The sequence below is a fragment of the Diorhabda sublineata genome, chromosome 7 (assembly GCF_026230105.1).
Source record: "Diorhabda sublineata isolate icDioSubl1.1 chromosome 7, icDioSubl1.1, whole genome shotgun sequence".
In the NCBI taxonomy this organism is placed as follows: domain Eukaryota; kingdom Metazoa; phylum Arthropoda; class Insecta; order Coleoptera; family Chrysomelidae; genus Diorhabda; species Diorhabda sublineata.
This window is the reverse complement of record NC_079480.1, coordinates 16,744,911-16,763,748: the sequence shown is the minus strand read 5'-3', so window position 1 is coordinate 16,763,748 and position 18,838 is coordinate 16,744,911. Positions and strand designations below refer to the sequence as shown.

General features: G+C 31.9%; 2 protein-coding genes across 3 annotated transcripts in view; one reads left to right on the top strand and one right to left on the bottom strand.

The window, feature by feature from the left end:
* LOC130446952 (uncharacterized) overlaps positions 1 to 7,152 on the bottom strand; it is a 78,925-nt gene extending 71,773 nt beyond the window's left edge. Inside the window, exon 1 of the mRNA XM_056783511.1 lies at positions 6,516 to 7,152. The gene's annotated coding sequence lies outside the window, so the exon portion shown is untranslated. The remainder of the gene's footprint in view (positions 1 to 6,515) is intronic.
* Positions 7,153 to 7,164: 12 nt separating this feature from the next.
* LOC130446953 (serine-arginine protein 55) lies at positions 7,165 to 13,153 on the top strand. Of its 2 annotated transcripts, XM_056783513.1 has the most exons (6): positions 7,165 to 7,291; positions 7,348 to 7,476; positions 7,548 to 7,847; positions 8,155 to 8,789; positions 8,982 to 9,315; positions 9,393 to 13,153. In XM_056783513.1, exons 1-4 carry the CDS (start codon positions 7,239 to 7,241, stop codon positions 8,516 to 8,518), a joined length of 846 nt encoding a protein of 281 aa, XP_056639491.1. In that variant the 5' UTR covers positions 7,165 to 7,238; the 3' UTR covers positions 8,519 to 8,789; positions 8,982 to 9,315; positions 9,393 to 13,153. The 2 variants fall into 2 exon arrangements, with proteins under 2 accessions (XP_056639491.1, XP_056639490.1); XM_056783512.1 differs by lacking the exons at positions 7,165 to 7,291; positions 7,348 to 7,476; positions 7,548 to 7,847 and having other exon boundaries at positions 8,616 to 8,789; positions 8,982 to 13,153.
* Positions 13,154 to 18,838: the final 5,685 nt, after the last annotated feature.

The window sequence follows — 18,838 nt, the reverse complement described above, 5'->3', positions numbered from 1 at the left end:
TATTGCTTTTCTGTCTTCTTTGTTCTTCCCACAGTTCTTTCACCATTATTGTTCAATTTTATATCACTTCAATTGCTTTCTCTAATTTGTCTTCATTTTCTGTAGATTTCGAAGATATTGGACAGTTTTTTACTCATTTTCGAAAGCTGTTCTGCTTCTATTCCTATACAGAGTGAGTTTTATGTATGGAACGCCTCAATATCTGGGAAACAGCTTGTACGATTTTTATAAATTTTTGTGTAAGAGTCTTGTGATACGGCCGGTATTATGGTGGTATATGCATTGTTGGCAGATCTTTCCTTTTTTCCGAAAATTAATGAAACTTTTATTTCAAATGGACCACCCTGTATATTTTACGCTTTTCGAAATTCTTAAGAAATACTCATTATTTTTCATTGAATGTTCTCTATACCTAAATGCCCTAATTTAGAAGTTATAGCGTTATCTCCGCCAAAGTTAAAATAATACATTTAGGTGGCTATAACTGCTACAATAACAAATTTGACGTTTCAATAAATTATTATTGTTGAAGTTTATTGAAAGTCACAATGAATCGTTTATCTATACAAGAACGATTGATATTTTAATGATATTAGGATTTGGTGATAGGCGTAGAAGTCAACAAGAAACGTGTTAGATCTATAATAATTTATATCTTAACCGAAATCCCATAACAAGATCTACTACCAGTAAATTAGTAAAAAAGTTTAACGAAACTGGTTCAGTAGAAGAATTATCCAAATCAGGGCGCAGAAAAACTGCATCAACTGAAAACAAATATTTAGATGTTTGTGTCCTATTAGAAGACGATCCAAATTTGAGTACTAAACTATCCAGAGAAATTGATATTTCGTAAACATCCGTAATGAAACTTTTACGTGATTATAAATTCAATCCATACAAACTAACGTTGGGTCAAGAGTTGTCAGATGACGATTTTGATATACGTAAGGAGTTTGCAGACCTAATGATGGAAAATTGTTAGAATCAAAACGATCCAAATTTTCTAAGTAATATTATGTTTTGCGATGAGGCTAATTTTGTATTAATGGAAACGTAAATCGGCATAATTGTAGATACTGGTCACGTAACAATCCTTGTTGGATACGTGAATCCCACACCCAATATCCCGAAAAACTGAATGTATTAATAGGCGACAAAATAATTGGTCCCAAACGACAACATTTGGCTATAACAAGATGGTGTCCCGAGTGTGTGGTGAGGCAATACCTAAATAATGTGTTTCCCAGAAGATGGATTGGAGGCGTGGTTTTATCGAATGGCCTCCGCGATCACCCTTTAGACAATTTCCTGTGGGATCACTTAAAAAACATCGTTTACAGAACAAAACCTGTCAATATTCAGAAATTAAAAGATAGGATTACCACAGAAATTAGAAGAATTGAACAGTCAGGTATCTTACAAAATGTATTGCAAAGTTTGAAAATCGCATGGCTTGTATTGAAGTAAATGGACATTTTGAGCATCTGAACAAAGTTCATTATGTTTCCAGAAAAAGGAAAAATCTGACAACAATGTAGATACCATCATAATACCGACCATATAACAAGACCAAGGCGTTTCATAACTAAAACTCACTTTGTTTATATATGATATACCTAATTTTGAGAAATCACTATTATGAATTATTGTGGTTGTTCTAGTTTTCACATTCTTCTAAGACAAGTTATTACAATCTCTAAGAAAATTTTTTTAAAGCAATATTCTGAAATAATTGAGAACAAATTTGAAACAACTCAGAACAATATTTAAAATAGCGATAGATATAAAGTGAGGTGCTAGCTGAAAAAGTATTTTCTCGAAATTTGTGAGAAATATTTTTTGAAACGTTATATTTAAGAACGATATAGATCAAACCTAGAACAACACAAAACAACTGCCACAATCACGATACCTGGATGCTAGCTCAAAAATCTTTTTTTCCCAATTTTTTCTAAGCGTTTCTTTCTCAGCCTAATGCAATTTTAGAACAAAGTAAAACAATCCTAGAAGAACCTTCAATATTTTTGCAACTTCAAAGCGCAACTTAAAATTAAATTCCACATATTTTTATTTTCCCTGAAGTCAAAGTTAAAAATGAATAACAAAACATACTCCTCTACTAGTTTGGGCTCACCAAATTATCCTTGTGATCAAAAAGTTTTCTGTAAATTTTCTTTAATTTTTTATAAAATTTAGCAAGGACATTAAAGAAAAATCATGAAACAGATTGTTCGTTGTAAACCTGACAGAATAACTTGTTGAAGTTAGATATTCATCTTTCAAGACCAAACTAGCAATTTCCAATAAAGACAGCTTAACCACTATTGATGTACTTCCTAATATTTTGCAAGATTCATTCATAAAAATACCATTGAAGTTTTTAGAAAGCCAGGTGTATGACCTCTTGATAAATTAGTTTTTATGGAGGAAAATTCTAATGTATTATCTTTAGCGGCGAATGTAACTGAAAAATGAAGCCTCTACAATCAAATCAACCAAAAAAAAATCCTTGAAATACTATTGTGTCTATTTATTTGCCTTCAACATCCAACTCTCTCGTTAGAGTGTTCCTCAAGTTGCAGCAACTTTGGAAGTCCAGCAAAAGCCCAGAACTATCAGAAGGGGTTTCCATAAGTTTATTTATAAAACCTAGGAAAATCTGAGTTATTTTATTTGTCCTTAACATGGCTATTCCAATTTAAATTTATAAACATAAAGACCAGATGTAGCAGACAGAAGGACAAGTCAAAACTTAACCCCAGAAAAAGATAAAATTTTTCAGAAAACTGGCGATAGAAAGCAAATAAAAAGTAAACTGAGGTCAAGTCAAAACTTAAACTCAGAAAAGGATAAAATTTTTCAGGAAACTTGCGATAGAAAACAAATAAAAAGAAAACTGAGGTCAAGTCAAAACTTAAGCTCAGAAAAGGATAAAATTTTTCAGGAAACTGGCGATAGAAAGAAAATAAAAAGTAAACAAAGTTCAGAAAGGAATATACATAAGAAAAAACTCTAAAATATTTTAAAGTTAGTTATGCCAAAATTAAAGAATGTGGGGATCAAGAGAAACAAGAAAAGGCGTGATAGCCCTGAGTGAAATTGATAGTGAAGGTGAAATGCCATATACGGTCATAAGCAATGTGGAAACATTTTCGTAAGTTGAAAATAAAGATTCTATCTTGCTCTGTAATGAAAATTATACTCCATATGCTATAATATAGCTGAACTTAAAATAAGTTGGCAATGTTGGCAAATCGGATATTCAGAGTTTCTTCAATTTATGAGAAGATAAGAAGGAACTAACTTCTAAATTTCTAACACATTATCTGCAGATATTAATCATATTGTTTCACAGCTGTATATTCCTATTACTTACTTTTAGTACATATACATTGTATTCTACCATTTTTTTCATTTTGACACGAATTTCCTCAACTTCAATAATGACAATTCTTTGGTATTGTTCAAAACTACACTAATCAAAACCATCCCCCGTGGTAATTAAAGGAAATTACATTTTTTGATTTGGTTGCTTTTCTTAATAAAAATTTAGGTGGTTTATTTTATCAATTATCAGATAATAGTATGTATTTCAAGTGACTTACAATTGGTTCATCCATGGTTCAACAACCTTGATCATTTCAATGAATTAATAATTCTTCAAAATTGCACATTTTTAGTTTACATCGATTACATTTATTTTATAAAAGACTAACTTAAAGAAGAATAAGACAACTTAAAAAGTAATAAGACTCACAGTCTAAGAAAGTTCTGTTGTAGGAATACCCATTAGTGAAAGACCAATAAGACACTACAACAGCCAAGTGACTTTTAGACTTGTTAACCTTAGTTCAGCCCTACCAACAAATAACTTTATCAGCTACCAAATTTTGAGCACAGCCTGCAGTACCTACTAATCGATGCATTGGAGTAGATGGAAACTTTTCACAGATGGAAGGGACCTACAATGCAATTGACTAATCCTATATTTAGGGAATATTAACAAGAGATGGAAACTCTTCACAGATAGAAAGGACCTACAGTTCAATTGAAGGGCCAATCATCTAGGCAGAATATAGTCGGTAATTTGCCAACGCCTATTAGAAGGTGGTGCAGCATCTTAGATAGCTTGGACTCTGTAGATTTGTGAATTATTCCAATATATATGAAGTCTTAAGTTGCTTACTATGTTTTTTGACAATTTTCTTCTAGAGCTAAATATGAATGATCTGAATAAGGAACTAATGCAATCACCAAAAAAAATAAAAAAAAATGGAGAAGTAAATCTATTTCAATACTATACAAGGCGAGGTTATTAAATAACAAAGTACTATTGAATGAATATTGTTGTTATCAAGAAGTATTTTCTTTTAAATGTAGCATTCTATAAACAAATCAGTTTAGTTGGGCATCAATTCACTTTAGTTTGTTTTTTTTTTTGTTATTTAGTTAAAAAAATGTTAATTGTGATGAAAGACTACGAAATTATTGTCAAAATCTACTCAAATTTGGGAAAACTCAAACAAAACTTATAATAACTTATAATTTGTTGGAAGAAGTGAATAGTAACGAAGGTTGATTAGTAATCTGGCTTGATCTGATCATGACTGACTGCTGGAACTGCACAAAGTAAAGAAAGAAGTGTTCATACAGAACATTTGTAGCAAAATACTGTCTGAAGTTCTTCTGTTTGCATAGACAATATTAGAATATTTGGATTAAGATGTCGTAACATATGACAGGGCTCTCGCGTAACTTGAGAAAAACCAGAACAATTCATATTTCACAAAATATTAATTTCTAAAAGTTAACGGGTATTACAACAATATCATTGCTATTCGTCATCTACTTACTAATCCACAACACAAATCTTTCTAAAATTTCTGTTTGTTTTCAACACCTCTCCAAAATCAAAATATAATCATCCCACCAGCACCCTACTTAGCTTTTAATGGAAATTTGTACCAATATATGGAGATACCCTATGAACCAATGAGCTAAGAATATATACACAACAACTACTTCAGGAAAACTTTATGTGAATAAAGAACTAAGGCTAACCAACAAAGAAGCCCCTTGCTAAAGAACACTTGAGATAGTGGTCCACAGGAGTTTTCTGGGATGACTCCAAATTTGTCTATAAGGCAATAATTCACATTTGCAGTATACAGAAAAAACTTGAGGTTTGTGGGATATTGCATACAACCAAGGAATGTGTATAGGGTCAGATGAGTAATGGTATGGGGTGGCATTCATATCGAGGGAAACTTCTAAATTTTGAAAAACTTGGATATCATATTATAGGCTATTTCTACCAGCCTTGTGATATAGCAATAGAAACACTTCTTCAAATTGGAAAGGAAGGGGTATCTGGTAATTGATTGATCATAAGTTACCTACACAGTAAGTAAGGTATAATATAGCAAACACAATAATTACACAAAAACTTTATGAAAATTAAGATGCTCTACTTAATTTTGAATTCAATAAGATACCATTCTGTATTTCAGCTTTGAAACACACTGACAAAAACTAAAAACACTGATCTAAATATTTTTTTTATTTTAATATAATTTACTAAGTACAAGTACTAGAATATCACTGTTTTTGTAATTTAGCACCCCACTAGTTATAAAAAATGAAGTAATGAATTATAATCATGGTATTATAGATATAAGATTACAGATTCCAACATTCAAATCTACTGAGAAGTATTGAGAACTGATTCTAATGCCTCAAAATGTCTAACGATTGCTATTCTGATCACACCAGATCTTAAACCTTAATTATAGGTCTTTATTTTATGTATAATGATATTTTTAGATACATTTACAATCTCAATTTTACCAGGAAAATGTAGAAATTGGAACAAATGGAAAAAGAGACACTTATAGAAAACTCTGACCAACAGTCTTCCAAATCTATACGGTTCATTAAAAAATGAACAATACACAAGGCATCATCCTATCAGCTGTGAGTTGAAAATACTTATAAAAATTATTTTAAATATATCTACCTACACAAAACTGTTGAAAAAGAAATTAGTTGAAAATTTTTAAGAAGGTAGCAATGACATCATAACATTATTTTATTTAAATATTCGTCGTTTTCTCAAGAACAATCTATTCCCGGAAAAAAGTTCAGCAAGGTTTCAATATACTTTTACCCACATAATTTACGTTGGCGAATTATGCATAAAAATGCCAATTGCTATTTTAACTCTGAATACCGAAAATCTGAGATGTTTTTAAATAGAAAAAAATTATAGGCTAAATTTTTTATCTAAAAACGTCTGAAGTGCAAAAAAAACTAAAATCCGTACGTTTAAAATGTTGTAACCTAATTATAAACCGATTTTTAAATATAGCAATTTGACATAACAATCATGTAAATATTCGTCATTACTGATAAGATTATCGTTCAACTGTTTTACAGATAGACACATATACATACATAAAAGAAATCCAATAATTTTTCATTATTAAATGTGAATTTAATAACAGCAGACTCACCAGTTGGAAGAAGTTTAAATCCACCCAAAAAATTTACGGTCGAATTCAAGCACTACTTAGAAAAATTATTCCTAAACTAAAATTTTAAACACTTTTTCACTATGGGCACTATTATTTGCTTTAATTTACATGCTTCAATTGTGCAACTTTCGAGTATTTTTTATCTCCGATAACTTAAAGGCTCGTCGGATAATGTCCGAACACCGCCATGTTTCTTCTATGTTTAAAAATAGTATATAAGGAATGTGTCTGTGGCGTACTTCTATTTTTTTAATCTCCTCGTTTGATTGCTAGAATCCATTTTGGTTCTTTTTGAATTATTTGCTTTCTTAGAAGCCATTAAGCTCAATAAAATGTTGATATGAAAATACACAACCATATAAATTATTGTGTATATTATTAATAGGTTTAAATTTGATATGATTTTCACTAAATCATCTATACATAAGAAATAAATTGAATTAATTCATATAATATTCTAGTGTTTGATTATAAGTTTTTCTGTTTCCCGTGTACAGATATCAATTAAATTTATTACATAAATATTATAATTCTCTTGGTTTTTCTGATTAAACGTAGACTAAAAATTTTCTTCCACTGGCTGGGGATGTCACGCTATTAGTAAAAAATCGAATATAAAACAGAAGAAGTATATTGTGGATGAATTTGTTTAAGTTTTTTACTTTTTTTATTTAAATAAAAACTTTTTAAAATAGACTTATTATGTGTTCTTATAGATATTTTTTATATTTCGCTTACATTGGAAAATCATTTCGGTATTGTGTACTCTATCTCAAATGTTTGCATATAACCTGTAATATTCATGTTTTAGAGGGTCTCAACGACAAATAAATAGAAATTTATCCAAAATTGATGATCCTTTATCCATCCAAGGAAGATTAGAGATGGGTTTAAAATTACTTAATCCAACAAATGAACCTATAGTAATCATGTCTTCCAGGTAACCAAGTTTTGCTTCGAATGAACGTGTCATTTTATTAATTTTTTATTCAATATTTTTACATAATATAGGACTGATGCCGGTGTTAACGCTTTTGGTAGTACATGTCACGTAGATTTAATTAGAAACAATGAAATAGGCTTTGACCCTCCAACAATAACATTATGTTTAAATAAATATTTTGAAAGAGAGGATGTTCCTATTCGTATCCTGAAGACATATAACGTACCGGAAACGTTTCATTGTCGTTACAATGCATTATCTAGAACATACTTGTACAGATTAATAATTGCTCCTGCAAATGCTGAAAATCTAAATATCCATTATCGTTATATCCCTATTGAAGAGTGGAGAAGATGTTTATTTTTCTGGTAAGATTTACAAATCGGTTTAGTCGTTTTCAAATAACAGTATTATTTTAGAAATGAATTAATTTAGGAATTTTTTTACGTTTACTTAATTAAACTAACCTCCTTGTTCCTAGTAATTTTTATTTTATTCCAAGTTTGCCATAATTCATTTGGAATGTTGCCAACATTACATGCTAAAGGTAGACTTATGCTCAGAATTCAAATATTTCTTATACTTTGCCTGTTTGTTTGAAAGTAGGCTGAGAAATAAAAGTGGTGTGAAAGTAACGTAATTTTTTTTTAAAGTTGAAAAAATAAACATTTTTAGCACTGACACTTTTGATATTGAAAAAATGAAAGAAGGAGCCAAATTATTTGAAGGTTATCATGACTTTAGAACTTTTATGGGAAAAAACAAACAACCGGGTTATAAATTGACTAGAAGAGAAGTAGAATATATAACAATTAAAAAAATTGAAAGGCCTGGTTATAGTTCCTACAGTTGGCCACCATTTACTGAAACAGAAAATTATTTATTTTTAGATGTGTACATGAAATCTAAAGGCTTTTTATATAGACAAGTAAGAAAATATACAATTTTTATTCTAAATATATTGAGGGGTGGGGCGCAAATTATATTTATATCATATATCTTTTTATTTTTACAACGATTTAAATATATATATTTCTAATATATAAATTCTCAATTGCCTGGTGCAGCTCCGTGAAAGCTGCGTTTATTTGTGCATGTGTAAACCCACCTTAACGAAACGTGACTAGTGTTGTGGTAACGTGTGAATAACAATTGGTAACATTGATTAATGACAAACTTCCTTTCGCTAGAAAGTTCTCTTGATGTGCGTTGTAGAAGAGTGGTAAAGTAATATTTTAACGTATAGTTTTTGATTGTTTACAAAGTCATCTAGTTATATTGTGCAGGACAAGTATCATATTCAGAATCAAGTAAATATTTTTTTATTATTTTTTAATGGCTGAATGTATTTTTATATATTTTTATTGAGAATTTATATGACACGTTGCTTAACCTACAAAGTGGCCGGTGGGCTTGGAGGGAAACAATATCAAAATGGCTTCGGATGAAGCCGTTTACAAGGTATGATATTATTTAGTACAAATGGTTTTTTTTTTATACAGGTTCGAAGGACAGTTGCTGCGCTGATCGCTTTGGCACGAGGTAAAATTGAAATTAGGGACATAAAATTTATGCTAGAGGTGCCGTCTCGTTATTCTTGGTATCCTCAGATAAAAATCTTGCCTGCTTACGGTCTGTATCTTTGTGAAGTTGAATACGGGAAGGACGATCTGGATACATTTAGGACCGAGCTGCCGTTAAGTACATAGATTTTAGTTTCAGGATGGTCGGATCTAGGGTTTACGTAGGTGGGCTGCCCTATGGTACAACAGAGCGGGACCTGGAGCGCTTCTTTCGAGGATATGGGCGTATGAGGGACGTTCTCATCAAAAACGGGTATGGCTTTGTTGAATTTGACGATTATAGAGATGCTGATGATGCTGTATATGAATTAAATGGTAAAAAACTTTTAGGGGAGCGAGTGACGGTTGAGAGGGCCAGAGGCACCCCCCGAGGTCGAGACCAATGGTCATCGGGTAGCAGCCGAAGCAGCAGAAATAATGATGACCACCGCTCCTCCTATAGTGACAAGTATGGACCCCCAACCCGCACCAACTACAGGTTGATTGTGGAAAACCTCTCGTCCCGGATCAGTTGGCAAGATCTGAAAGATTACATGCGTCAGGCTGGGGAAGTCACATATGCAGATGCTCACAAACAGCACCGTAATGAAGGTGTTGTTGAATTTGCTTCATATTCTGATATGAAAAATGCTATTGAAAAGCTTGATGATACTGAACTGAATGGTAGAAAACTCCGTTTAATTGAAGACAGAAAGACCAAGAGCAGACGTTCTGCTTCTTATAGCAGTCGTAGCAGATCCCGTAGCCGTTCAGCTAAACGTTCGAGGTCGCGTAGTCGTAGTTCTCGGTCAAAATCCAAGAGTAAGTCGAGGTCTAGATCACGCTCAGCAAGTGCTAAAGCAGACCGAGAAAAATCCAAATCTAGGTCTCGTTCAAGGTCCAATTCTCGTAAGAAGTCAGATCGTTCCAGGTCAAATTCTAGAAAGAAGTCCGCTGATCGTGACCATTCCCGCTCTAGATCCCACTCCAGGACACCAGACAAGCGCTCCCAATCCCGCGAGGCTTCCAAAGAAAGATCAGTTAGCAAGGAAAGAAGTAAATCCAGAAGTCGATCCGGATCACCCAATTAATATCGCTTCATATACAAGCTGCAACCTGGTTATAGTGTTTGCAATTTTATGAGTAGAATTTAATATACAAATTTTAATATGTAAGCTCTATATTAAGTCATTCAAATAGTAGATTTAAATTACAGTATAACAACTCATTATTTTGAATTTGTTGAGTGGAATAGTTGTACAGAGTGGTGTAACAATTGAAATTCTTAAGTAGGTACGTACATGAAAAATAATTCATTTTTGTAAAAATCTGTTTACTTTGAGAAATTAAATTTTGCTCTAATAAGTATGGTAGATTTTGTATAAGTTACCCCACTTTTTTCCATCTTCAGTTTTATTCTGTGAATAAATATTTTGAGTAATTTATTAGGGTTTTATTAAAATTTTAATTATATAAATATGAAATGTATAGAAATACGAAATTTTATCGAAAAATTCAATAGCAGCACTTGAAAAAAGACTTCAAAATTAAATATATAGGAAACAAGTTGGAAAATAGATTAGTTCTTGAAACTTCAAGGTAGTAAAATATCTTTCTTTAGATTGCTCCACTTTTCAAAAACTGTTCAACAACTTTTTTTGGTTTAATTTTTTTACCATTTTTCTAGATTATTTACATACATTATATTTAAAAAGTAATTAGAGTAAAATCAAATAGTTTAATTTGTTTTTCTATGGCAAATCAGAAAACATTATAAATGGTTTTAGATTATTTGAATTATGAAGAATCTGTTCAGAAAAAGTATGAAAGAGCTTCAATGATTTTTTAGATACAAATTCTCTTAATGTTCCAATTTCTGACTCTACAATAATAATTCAAATTACAAATAATATGGAAGGTTGTAACTTGAGAAAATAATTTTATAGGAATGATGAAAGGTAAAGAAATGCTTTAACCATGATGTATTCGTGTAGGATACATTTGCTGATGATTAAAAATTAATGAATAAGAGTAATGACAATGGAATTTGAATTTTATTTCATTGAATGACTTTTTGCCAACAATGGAAAATATTGTCTCCGTCTATTGCAACTCATTTCTCTGCTCTTACAATAACATTTGTTAACAAATCAGGTACTCAGTCTCATCGCCTGATTCCCAATATGATGAGTCTGCGGTAGTCGAGATGTTGATGTGACTGGACTTTCTTTACGGAAAATATACTTTAGGTTTGACACTTATTATATTGTTCTTCTTATTGTTTCCCTCGGGTGGATATTTCTTTTTTTTTTAATCATTTTCATTTTTTCATATCTTTAATGATAGTATCTGTTATCTCATAATCCAAAATAGAATGTTGATATTGGAGAGGTATTCTCACTACTATTGAGATATTTCATAGTGAGTTTTGTAAAAAAATTACTTATTTTGAAATAACCAGATTGGCATTAGCAACAATAAAATTATAGGGGTAAACCAATTTTTTTTAAATTTGAATACCACTTATATTAAATATTTCATGTTTATTTAAGGTATGTTAATAATTTTAATATAATTCAGAATTCATGGGTTCTACAAATATGGTTCTTACTTATTCAGTTCATTTTATATCTCAAGTAAAATTTTCTGGATTTGATTTATAAGCAAGTGGCAGTTGTAGATTTAATTTTTATTTCTTATACAGGGTGTCCCACGACGAGTTAAAACTATCTGTACAAAGCAAAATACTTAGTAAAATCATGAAAATGTCTATTTTGGGTTTTCGGATATGATCTTTTTAACTAAAATATTTTCAAAGATTGCCGACTTCCGGTTCTACTGTAACTTTATTATTTTAAATAGAACACACTGTATATTATTACATTTTTGAAATCTACGTAAAATTTTAGTATACATTTGTTCGAGAATTGCATACTGTTCTGTTCGGTTGTTTTTATCAGGGTCAGACGTATTTGAATCTATGTTGAAAAAAATTTCATTTTATACGGGGTGTGTATAAAATTTAGACCACACCTGCATCTCTAAAAATTCACAAAAAACCTTTAATATCTGGATAACGGTAAGGTTTAGGTATAGTTAACATAAATTTGCTGAATGTATCAAAATATAAAAAACTGGGTGGTTCTATATAAAAAATGAAGAAATTTGATATTTATGAAGTTAAACTTTGGAACACTTTATATACACCCCGTATAAAATGAAAAACTTTTCAACATACGTCTGACCTTGCTAAAAGCAACCGAACAGAAACCATTTTCATACCTTTAAGTGTATCCTCGTGAAAAATAATTTATAAGGATATGCAATGGTCAATTTTTTTACAAAAAAAAATAAAACTCAAAAAGTATGCATTTTTCGAAAAAAGTTCGTAGGTAAAATTATACAAAAATTTTACGTAGATTTCAAAAATGTATTAATATACAGGGTGTTCCATTTAAAATTACAGTCGATTTCCGGTAGAACCTTTCAATATCTTTTAGTTATTATATATAATTTAAAAAAATCGTATTCGAAAACCCAAACGTAGTAATGTTCATGATCAAGTATTTTGCCATATTTTGAAAAAATACCAGAATGGTATAAGTTTGTTCCAATTGGTTCTTGTGTGCCAAGCTCATTAGCGTCGAGCCCATGAGTTTCGTGTAAACAGTGTAATTAATTGGGAAGCTTAAAATGTCGTTTTCCAAATTATGACTGTTTCATCTCATAATTCATGTTTAGTTTAACAGTGGACACTAAAGTGGTTTGGTTTGTTATAAACGAAATTTCTATTTGTTTAATGTGAAACACCAAGGTAGGTGTTTCAGTAGTGGAAATTCTTCAATAGTGTTCAAGTAAATACATTCAAAATCAATCAAGTATTTCTAGTAAACGTATTAAGATAAGTATCGGTGTTTGGAAGTATTCTTTAGGTTTTTTAACGACAAAAAATTTTAATTTTCATGTGAAATTTTCCTTCTTTTGATACCTTTTTAAGAAATCTTTTGACTTCTTCAAAGTCATTTAACAAATAAGTAACATTTTTTAGTTTTACATATTTTATTTTTTTAATGTATTTCATTTTGTAGTAAATCGTTCAATAAAAACAAAATTTATTTTTTTGTGTATATGTACGTATAACTCCTGTTGATCTGAGTGATATCGAGTGGTTTGAATATTAAACTACTCTGGGTAATTAATTTCTTTGTTGCCCGCTATATATATATATATATATATATATATATATATATATATATACATATATATATATATATATATATATATATATACTTCAAAGAAGTTTTCTTGATCTAAATTTGCAAAGTAATTTTTCAAAAGATTTCCATAGAATTCCAAAATAAAAATTTTATAACATTCTATATTTTAATACAACTTAGTTATTTTAATAAAGGGATGCTGCTAAAAACACTATCTAGATATCAGTAAACAGTATCTAGATATCTTGTCACTATTATAGTATTTGTGCAGTAGCAGTTTGAAACGAAAGGTGTTTTTTTCTCGGGCTAAAAACCATGTGTGATGAAAAACAGGAGTAGCGTACCAATCTCAACTTTCTCGTTACATTGAAAAAAAACTCCGACTAAGTGCAATAAATTGTTGCAAGAGGCCTATGGGGACAATTCTCTATCTCTAATGCGTGTTTTTAGCGATGTAAGCGTTTTAGTAAAGGCCGAGAGAGCAAATCAAAATTCAAGTCAATTTGGATCAACATTAACGGTATCGTGATGACTGAATGGGTTCCAGAGAGTCAGACTATCAACCAAACTTACTATTTGTCAGTTTTGGCAACAGTGCGAGAACGAGTTCGTAAAAAACGGCCAGATTTGTGGACAGAACAACGCACCTGCCCGTAACGCGCTGTCTGTGAAGCTGTATTTGGCCAGTAAGCGCACTCCAGTGCTCGAACACCCGCCGTACACACCAGATTTGGTGCCGTGTGACTTTTTTTTGTTTCCGAAGATGAAATCTGCTTTGGAAGGGACCCGTTTGAACGATGGAAGCGGTAAAGCAAGAAAGATCTAAAGACAATCACCAAAGAAGACTTTCAACACTGCTTCGATCAATGGAAAGTGTGTGGGGAGGGGAGTATATTCAACGGGAGCATGCGAATGTAGATATGTATAATTTTCATAATAAAACCATTTTTCCTAACCAGTCTCGTTATTTAATAACCAGACCTCGTACATATATTGGGAGAAAGTGAATACAGTAAAAGCTCTTTAATCGCGGATTACATAAATATACCGCAAATACAGAAACCGTGAATACGGAATGGTAATTTATGTGGGATACGTTCCTAGGTGATAATATGAAAAAAAAACAAAAAAATCAGTTTAAAGTTTTTAAACATTTTGATCAATTATCTTAAGTCTTAGGTAATGGTTTGAAAAATATTGTAATTTTCTCTTAATTGGCTGTTTTTAAAGGCAATTTAAATTCAGACTGATACGCAGCAGTCGCATTAGCAATTTGCCTTTGCAATTCAAAAAATTCCTGTTACTTGATTCTATCTGTTCGAACCCATCTCGTACTATTCTATTCGAGATTTCGGTTGCGTTTGCAGTCAAAGTTTCATTTTACCCATATTGTTCGTCATTTTCTGCAGTCGGAGTAGGCCACAGTTTTTTCCAACATGACTTCAATGTGTGTGGTCCCAGTTATTCTTCTTTTCTGTTTACGATGCATCTTGCTATGTCAAATTTCTTCCAGCACCCTATAACATTCATTTCAGGATTACAATCCATTTTATCCAATATGATTTCGAAGATTCGTCTAATGCAATAGATCTTAAACCCTGGATTATTCCTTGATGTATAGTTTGAGCAAAAGCGTCGTGTTTGGAGGTCAAAATGTCATTTTTATATTTGGATACACAGGAGTTTCAAGTTCGTGAGGATGACCTAGTACATTGTCCAAAACTAGAAGTGCAAAGTCTAAATTTTGTTTTTTAAATAAGTTTCAACTTCAGGAAAAAAATTCCGGAACTAGTCATAAAAAATAGCGCATGTAACCCATGTTTTCTTATTTTCTTATTAGTGCGCCTAAATACTGGCAGGTTATCCTTGTTTTGATTTTTTAAAGCCCGATATAAATGTAGTTAATTCGACGCGAAATATTTTCATCCAATGCAGGTATTTTTTCAATTTCTTTAGTAGCTTCTTGGCTAATCATTTTTGCTTACAGGTAAAACTAAAGTTTTAGCAAGAGAGTGCGGCTTTTTTGCTTTAACTAAAATGTTGGCGATTACGTAGCTTGCTTTTTGTGCTTTGTCTGAGGTTTCGAAAGACAAACTCATGAAATTTACCTGCTTCTTCTATTGGTCCTTCAAATGTTTGCCTTTTTAGGCTACTGATGGATGTTTATTGGTTAAATGTCGTATTAGTTTACTTGCAACAATCGACAAGAATCGTGCAATATGTAAAACTGTAACTTTTGTAGCTTTCCTCATATTTTCGATGAATAGGATTAAACGATCTGTAAAGCAGATGCATCAGAAAATGGCAGCAGTGTAACTCTATCCTTTGCTGCCTTAAATCCAAGAACAGACTTTTCTCTTTTAGAAATGAATGTTTTGTTTGACACTCTCTTCCAAACCAGTGCATTAAATACTTTCTCAGGTTTGTATTCTCCATCAGCAACCAGGTTTCCAAATCCTTCTGGATATCGTTTTGCTGCAGCAGTGTCTGCTGATGCTGCTTCTCAAACGATTTCAATGTTATGCATTGATTGTCTCATCTTAAATTTATTGAACCAACCCTCCGATGCTTGAAAGCCTCCATGTGTACATTCACCACTACAACTACCATCAGGTTCTTTAAAATGAGCGTAAAGACGCTTTATCTTCTTCCGGACCATTGGACCACTTAGGGGCACCCATTTTTGGTTGCAGTCTTCGATCCATAACGACAACTCCATTTTTTCTATTGCTGGATCACAAACAATTTTCGCTGACAGTTGAAGTTGAAGCTACAAACGACCTTATTTTATCCTCGAATTTTTTCATCGATCGTACAGTTGATTCGTGGACATTTAATGAGCGTGATATGGATGCAAATGACTGTCCAAGGTGTAAACGATCAACCATTTCTATTTCCACTACCACTACAGCGGTACAGACGTGTTACTCGATCACAATTTTTGTAACAAATGTGCAAGATAAAACAATGAAACATGCAAATCGGCTTTATCATAGAACGGAGCAGCAGGATTAAAAATTTACTTTACTTATGTCAGTGTTCGGCGATATCATTTGACAACATACTTTAGGCAAAGTTGCAATAAGATCAATTTTACTTTTTTTATTAGTCCATTTGACGGTATTTACAAATGATTTTGGTATATTTATAAGCGCGAATATAGGAATGGGATCATATTTTTTGTAATTCGCGAATGAAGGAAGCGCGAACAAGGAGCTTTTCCTATACTTCTATCCAATATTTAAAGGAAATTTTCATTTCTTGCTTTACTTATTACATACTAAATTCAAATTATACGAGCAACTTAATATGTGACACTCCTTTACTTCGGATTTTCTGTCAAGCAACGATAGAAATTTGAACAAAAGGAAACTAGTACATTTCTGTTTAAAATGTGGAAACCTAAGTCATATTCTTTTTATCAGATAATTTACGAGTTTTTTAATTTTCTCGTAGTTGTAAATTTTTGTGATATTCATCATTCAATTAGTTCGTTGCTTTCACATTTGGTTTAATTTCATTTGAAGATTTTATTGATTCGAAATGACGTCTCCACGCAATGGTTTAAAGCAGTGTTTCGCAACCTGTGGTCCGTGGTCCCTTGGGGGTCCGCGGTGTCATCTCTAGATCATACATAAATGGTAATTTACGCTTACTTAGCACGGCGAACGTACAAGATCGCCGCATATTGAATACAGCCCACGCCCACGATTTGTACCCAAATCCCCATTAGCCAGCAACTTCTTCTCAATCTGGAGTCTGAATCTGAGAATGACAAAAGATTTATTATGTTGCAACAACCAACAAAAAAAAAAGAAAAAAAAGTAAAAAAAATGAGTATTTGCGAAAAAGAGTGAGCTACGGAGAGTTCAAGTTATCTGGTGAAATTCCAGATAATATGTTCAAGGAGGCGTTTCGGTTAAACAGAAGACAGTTTAGTGAGGCTTATAAATTAATTGAAAATTACTGGTCAAGAGTGCAACGCAAAAAATTGGGAGTGAAGAAAAATTAGCAGTGTGTTTGAGGTAAGATTAAAAAAAATAATATTTATAAGAAAAGACATTTTTTTTGAAAAATATTTATTCAGTGAATTTATAAATGCTATCATAACTCAAAAAATGTTCTTGAGGAATCGTCTTCATGTCCTGAGCAGTTTCTCTAGAAATGTTGAAATGTTGAGCTTGATGAAGAGAAAAATTCAAGAAATTCTTATGTGCAGAGAACAAGAAAGTGCAGTATAGGCTGGAGGGTTGATGAAATTGGCTGTCTGTTACTCTGAGGATTCTGCTCAACTACACATTTTTCTGTATTTTCATCCTCAGCTTTATCTTCGGCATCAGACACTGCTTGAAACTATGGAGAGAACCGTGTCGAATATTGTATCTGAAGAATGTGCAGCTCTATGGCGACGTTTACAATCCATCTACATGCCTGAACCAACAGTGGATTCTTGGAAAAACAATGCTTTGGATTATGAAAGAAAATGGCAGTTTTATAACTGTTTAGATGCTGTCGATGGCGAACATATCGCCATTCTAGTGGGTCTTCTTTCTATAACAACAAAACAATACTTTTCCATTGTTTTGATTGCAACTGCAGATGCAAATTACCGTTTTACAACCGTAAATGTTGGTTCTAAGGGTAGATTTATTGATGAAATATTTTCACATTAGGTAAAATTCTAAATAGGAGGTCTTTACAATTGCCTGAGCCAAAACCGCTACCTGGGCAAAATACGGAAACACCGTTTGTCTTTATCGGCGATGAAGCGTTTCTTCTAATGCCACATTTAATGCGTCCGAACCATAAGGCGTAAAGACGTACCATTGAGCTTAAATGAAAGATATTTAAATTGCATAACTTCTATTCCCATAACTTCCATCAAATAATACGTATTTTCCCTGATTTTTAGGTCCAAAGTTGACCAAAAGTTGAAATTTCACTTTTTTGGAAAAAATTAGCAATTTTTGAAAGGCTGTATCTCAGAAACTATAAGAACTACAGAGCTACACTTAGTCTCGTTTTGTAGCAAATTTTATCTAGTTTAAATAATTATTGAATAGCAATTTACAACAAACGCATCGTTTTAAAGTTATAGCGAGAAATCCAGCATAACGGCAAAAATTTTGAGGTTTTTGGAGTACTACGCAAGAAGCACAAGGTTTTCATTCCTGAAAAATTGGATTTAGACTTCCTTAATAGTTCCAAACAACATATCCAAAAATCAGAACTAGCCGTTCACTTGCGATTTTAATGTACAATTTGACTGCGTATTTTTCAGCGGCTGCCTCTCGGAATATAAACTTATTTCTTGAACTTGAGTGTTATGACAGTTCAAAATACTGCTTTCGTGTTATTTGCCGTTCCACTTCCTCATATTTTTTCAGTGTTTTCATCTCCAACGGTTATGTGAGCTTCTAAAGGGTTCACTTGTTAATTCTCATACTTTAGTTGGGCTCGGGACATTGGGCTTTATTAAGTACTGTAGCAATAACTTTATTTGTATTATTGTTTCATGTATCGAGAATACTGAAAAAATTATTTATTCATGCAAAAATTATAAATCCAGAAATGATACAA

What these genes read in the sequence shown, in the direction of transcription:
- LOC130446953 (XM_056783512.1), top strand. Translation starts at nt 9,203, where the DNA reads ATGGTCGGATCTAGGGTTTACGTAGGTGGGCTGCCCTATGGTACAACA.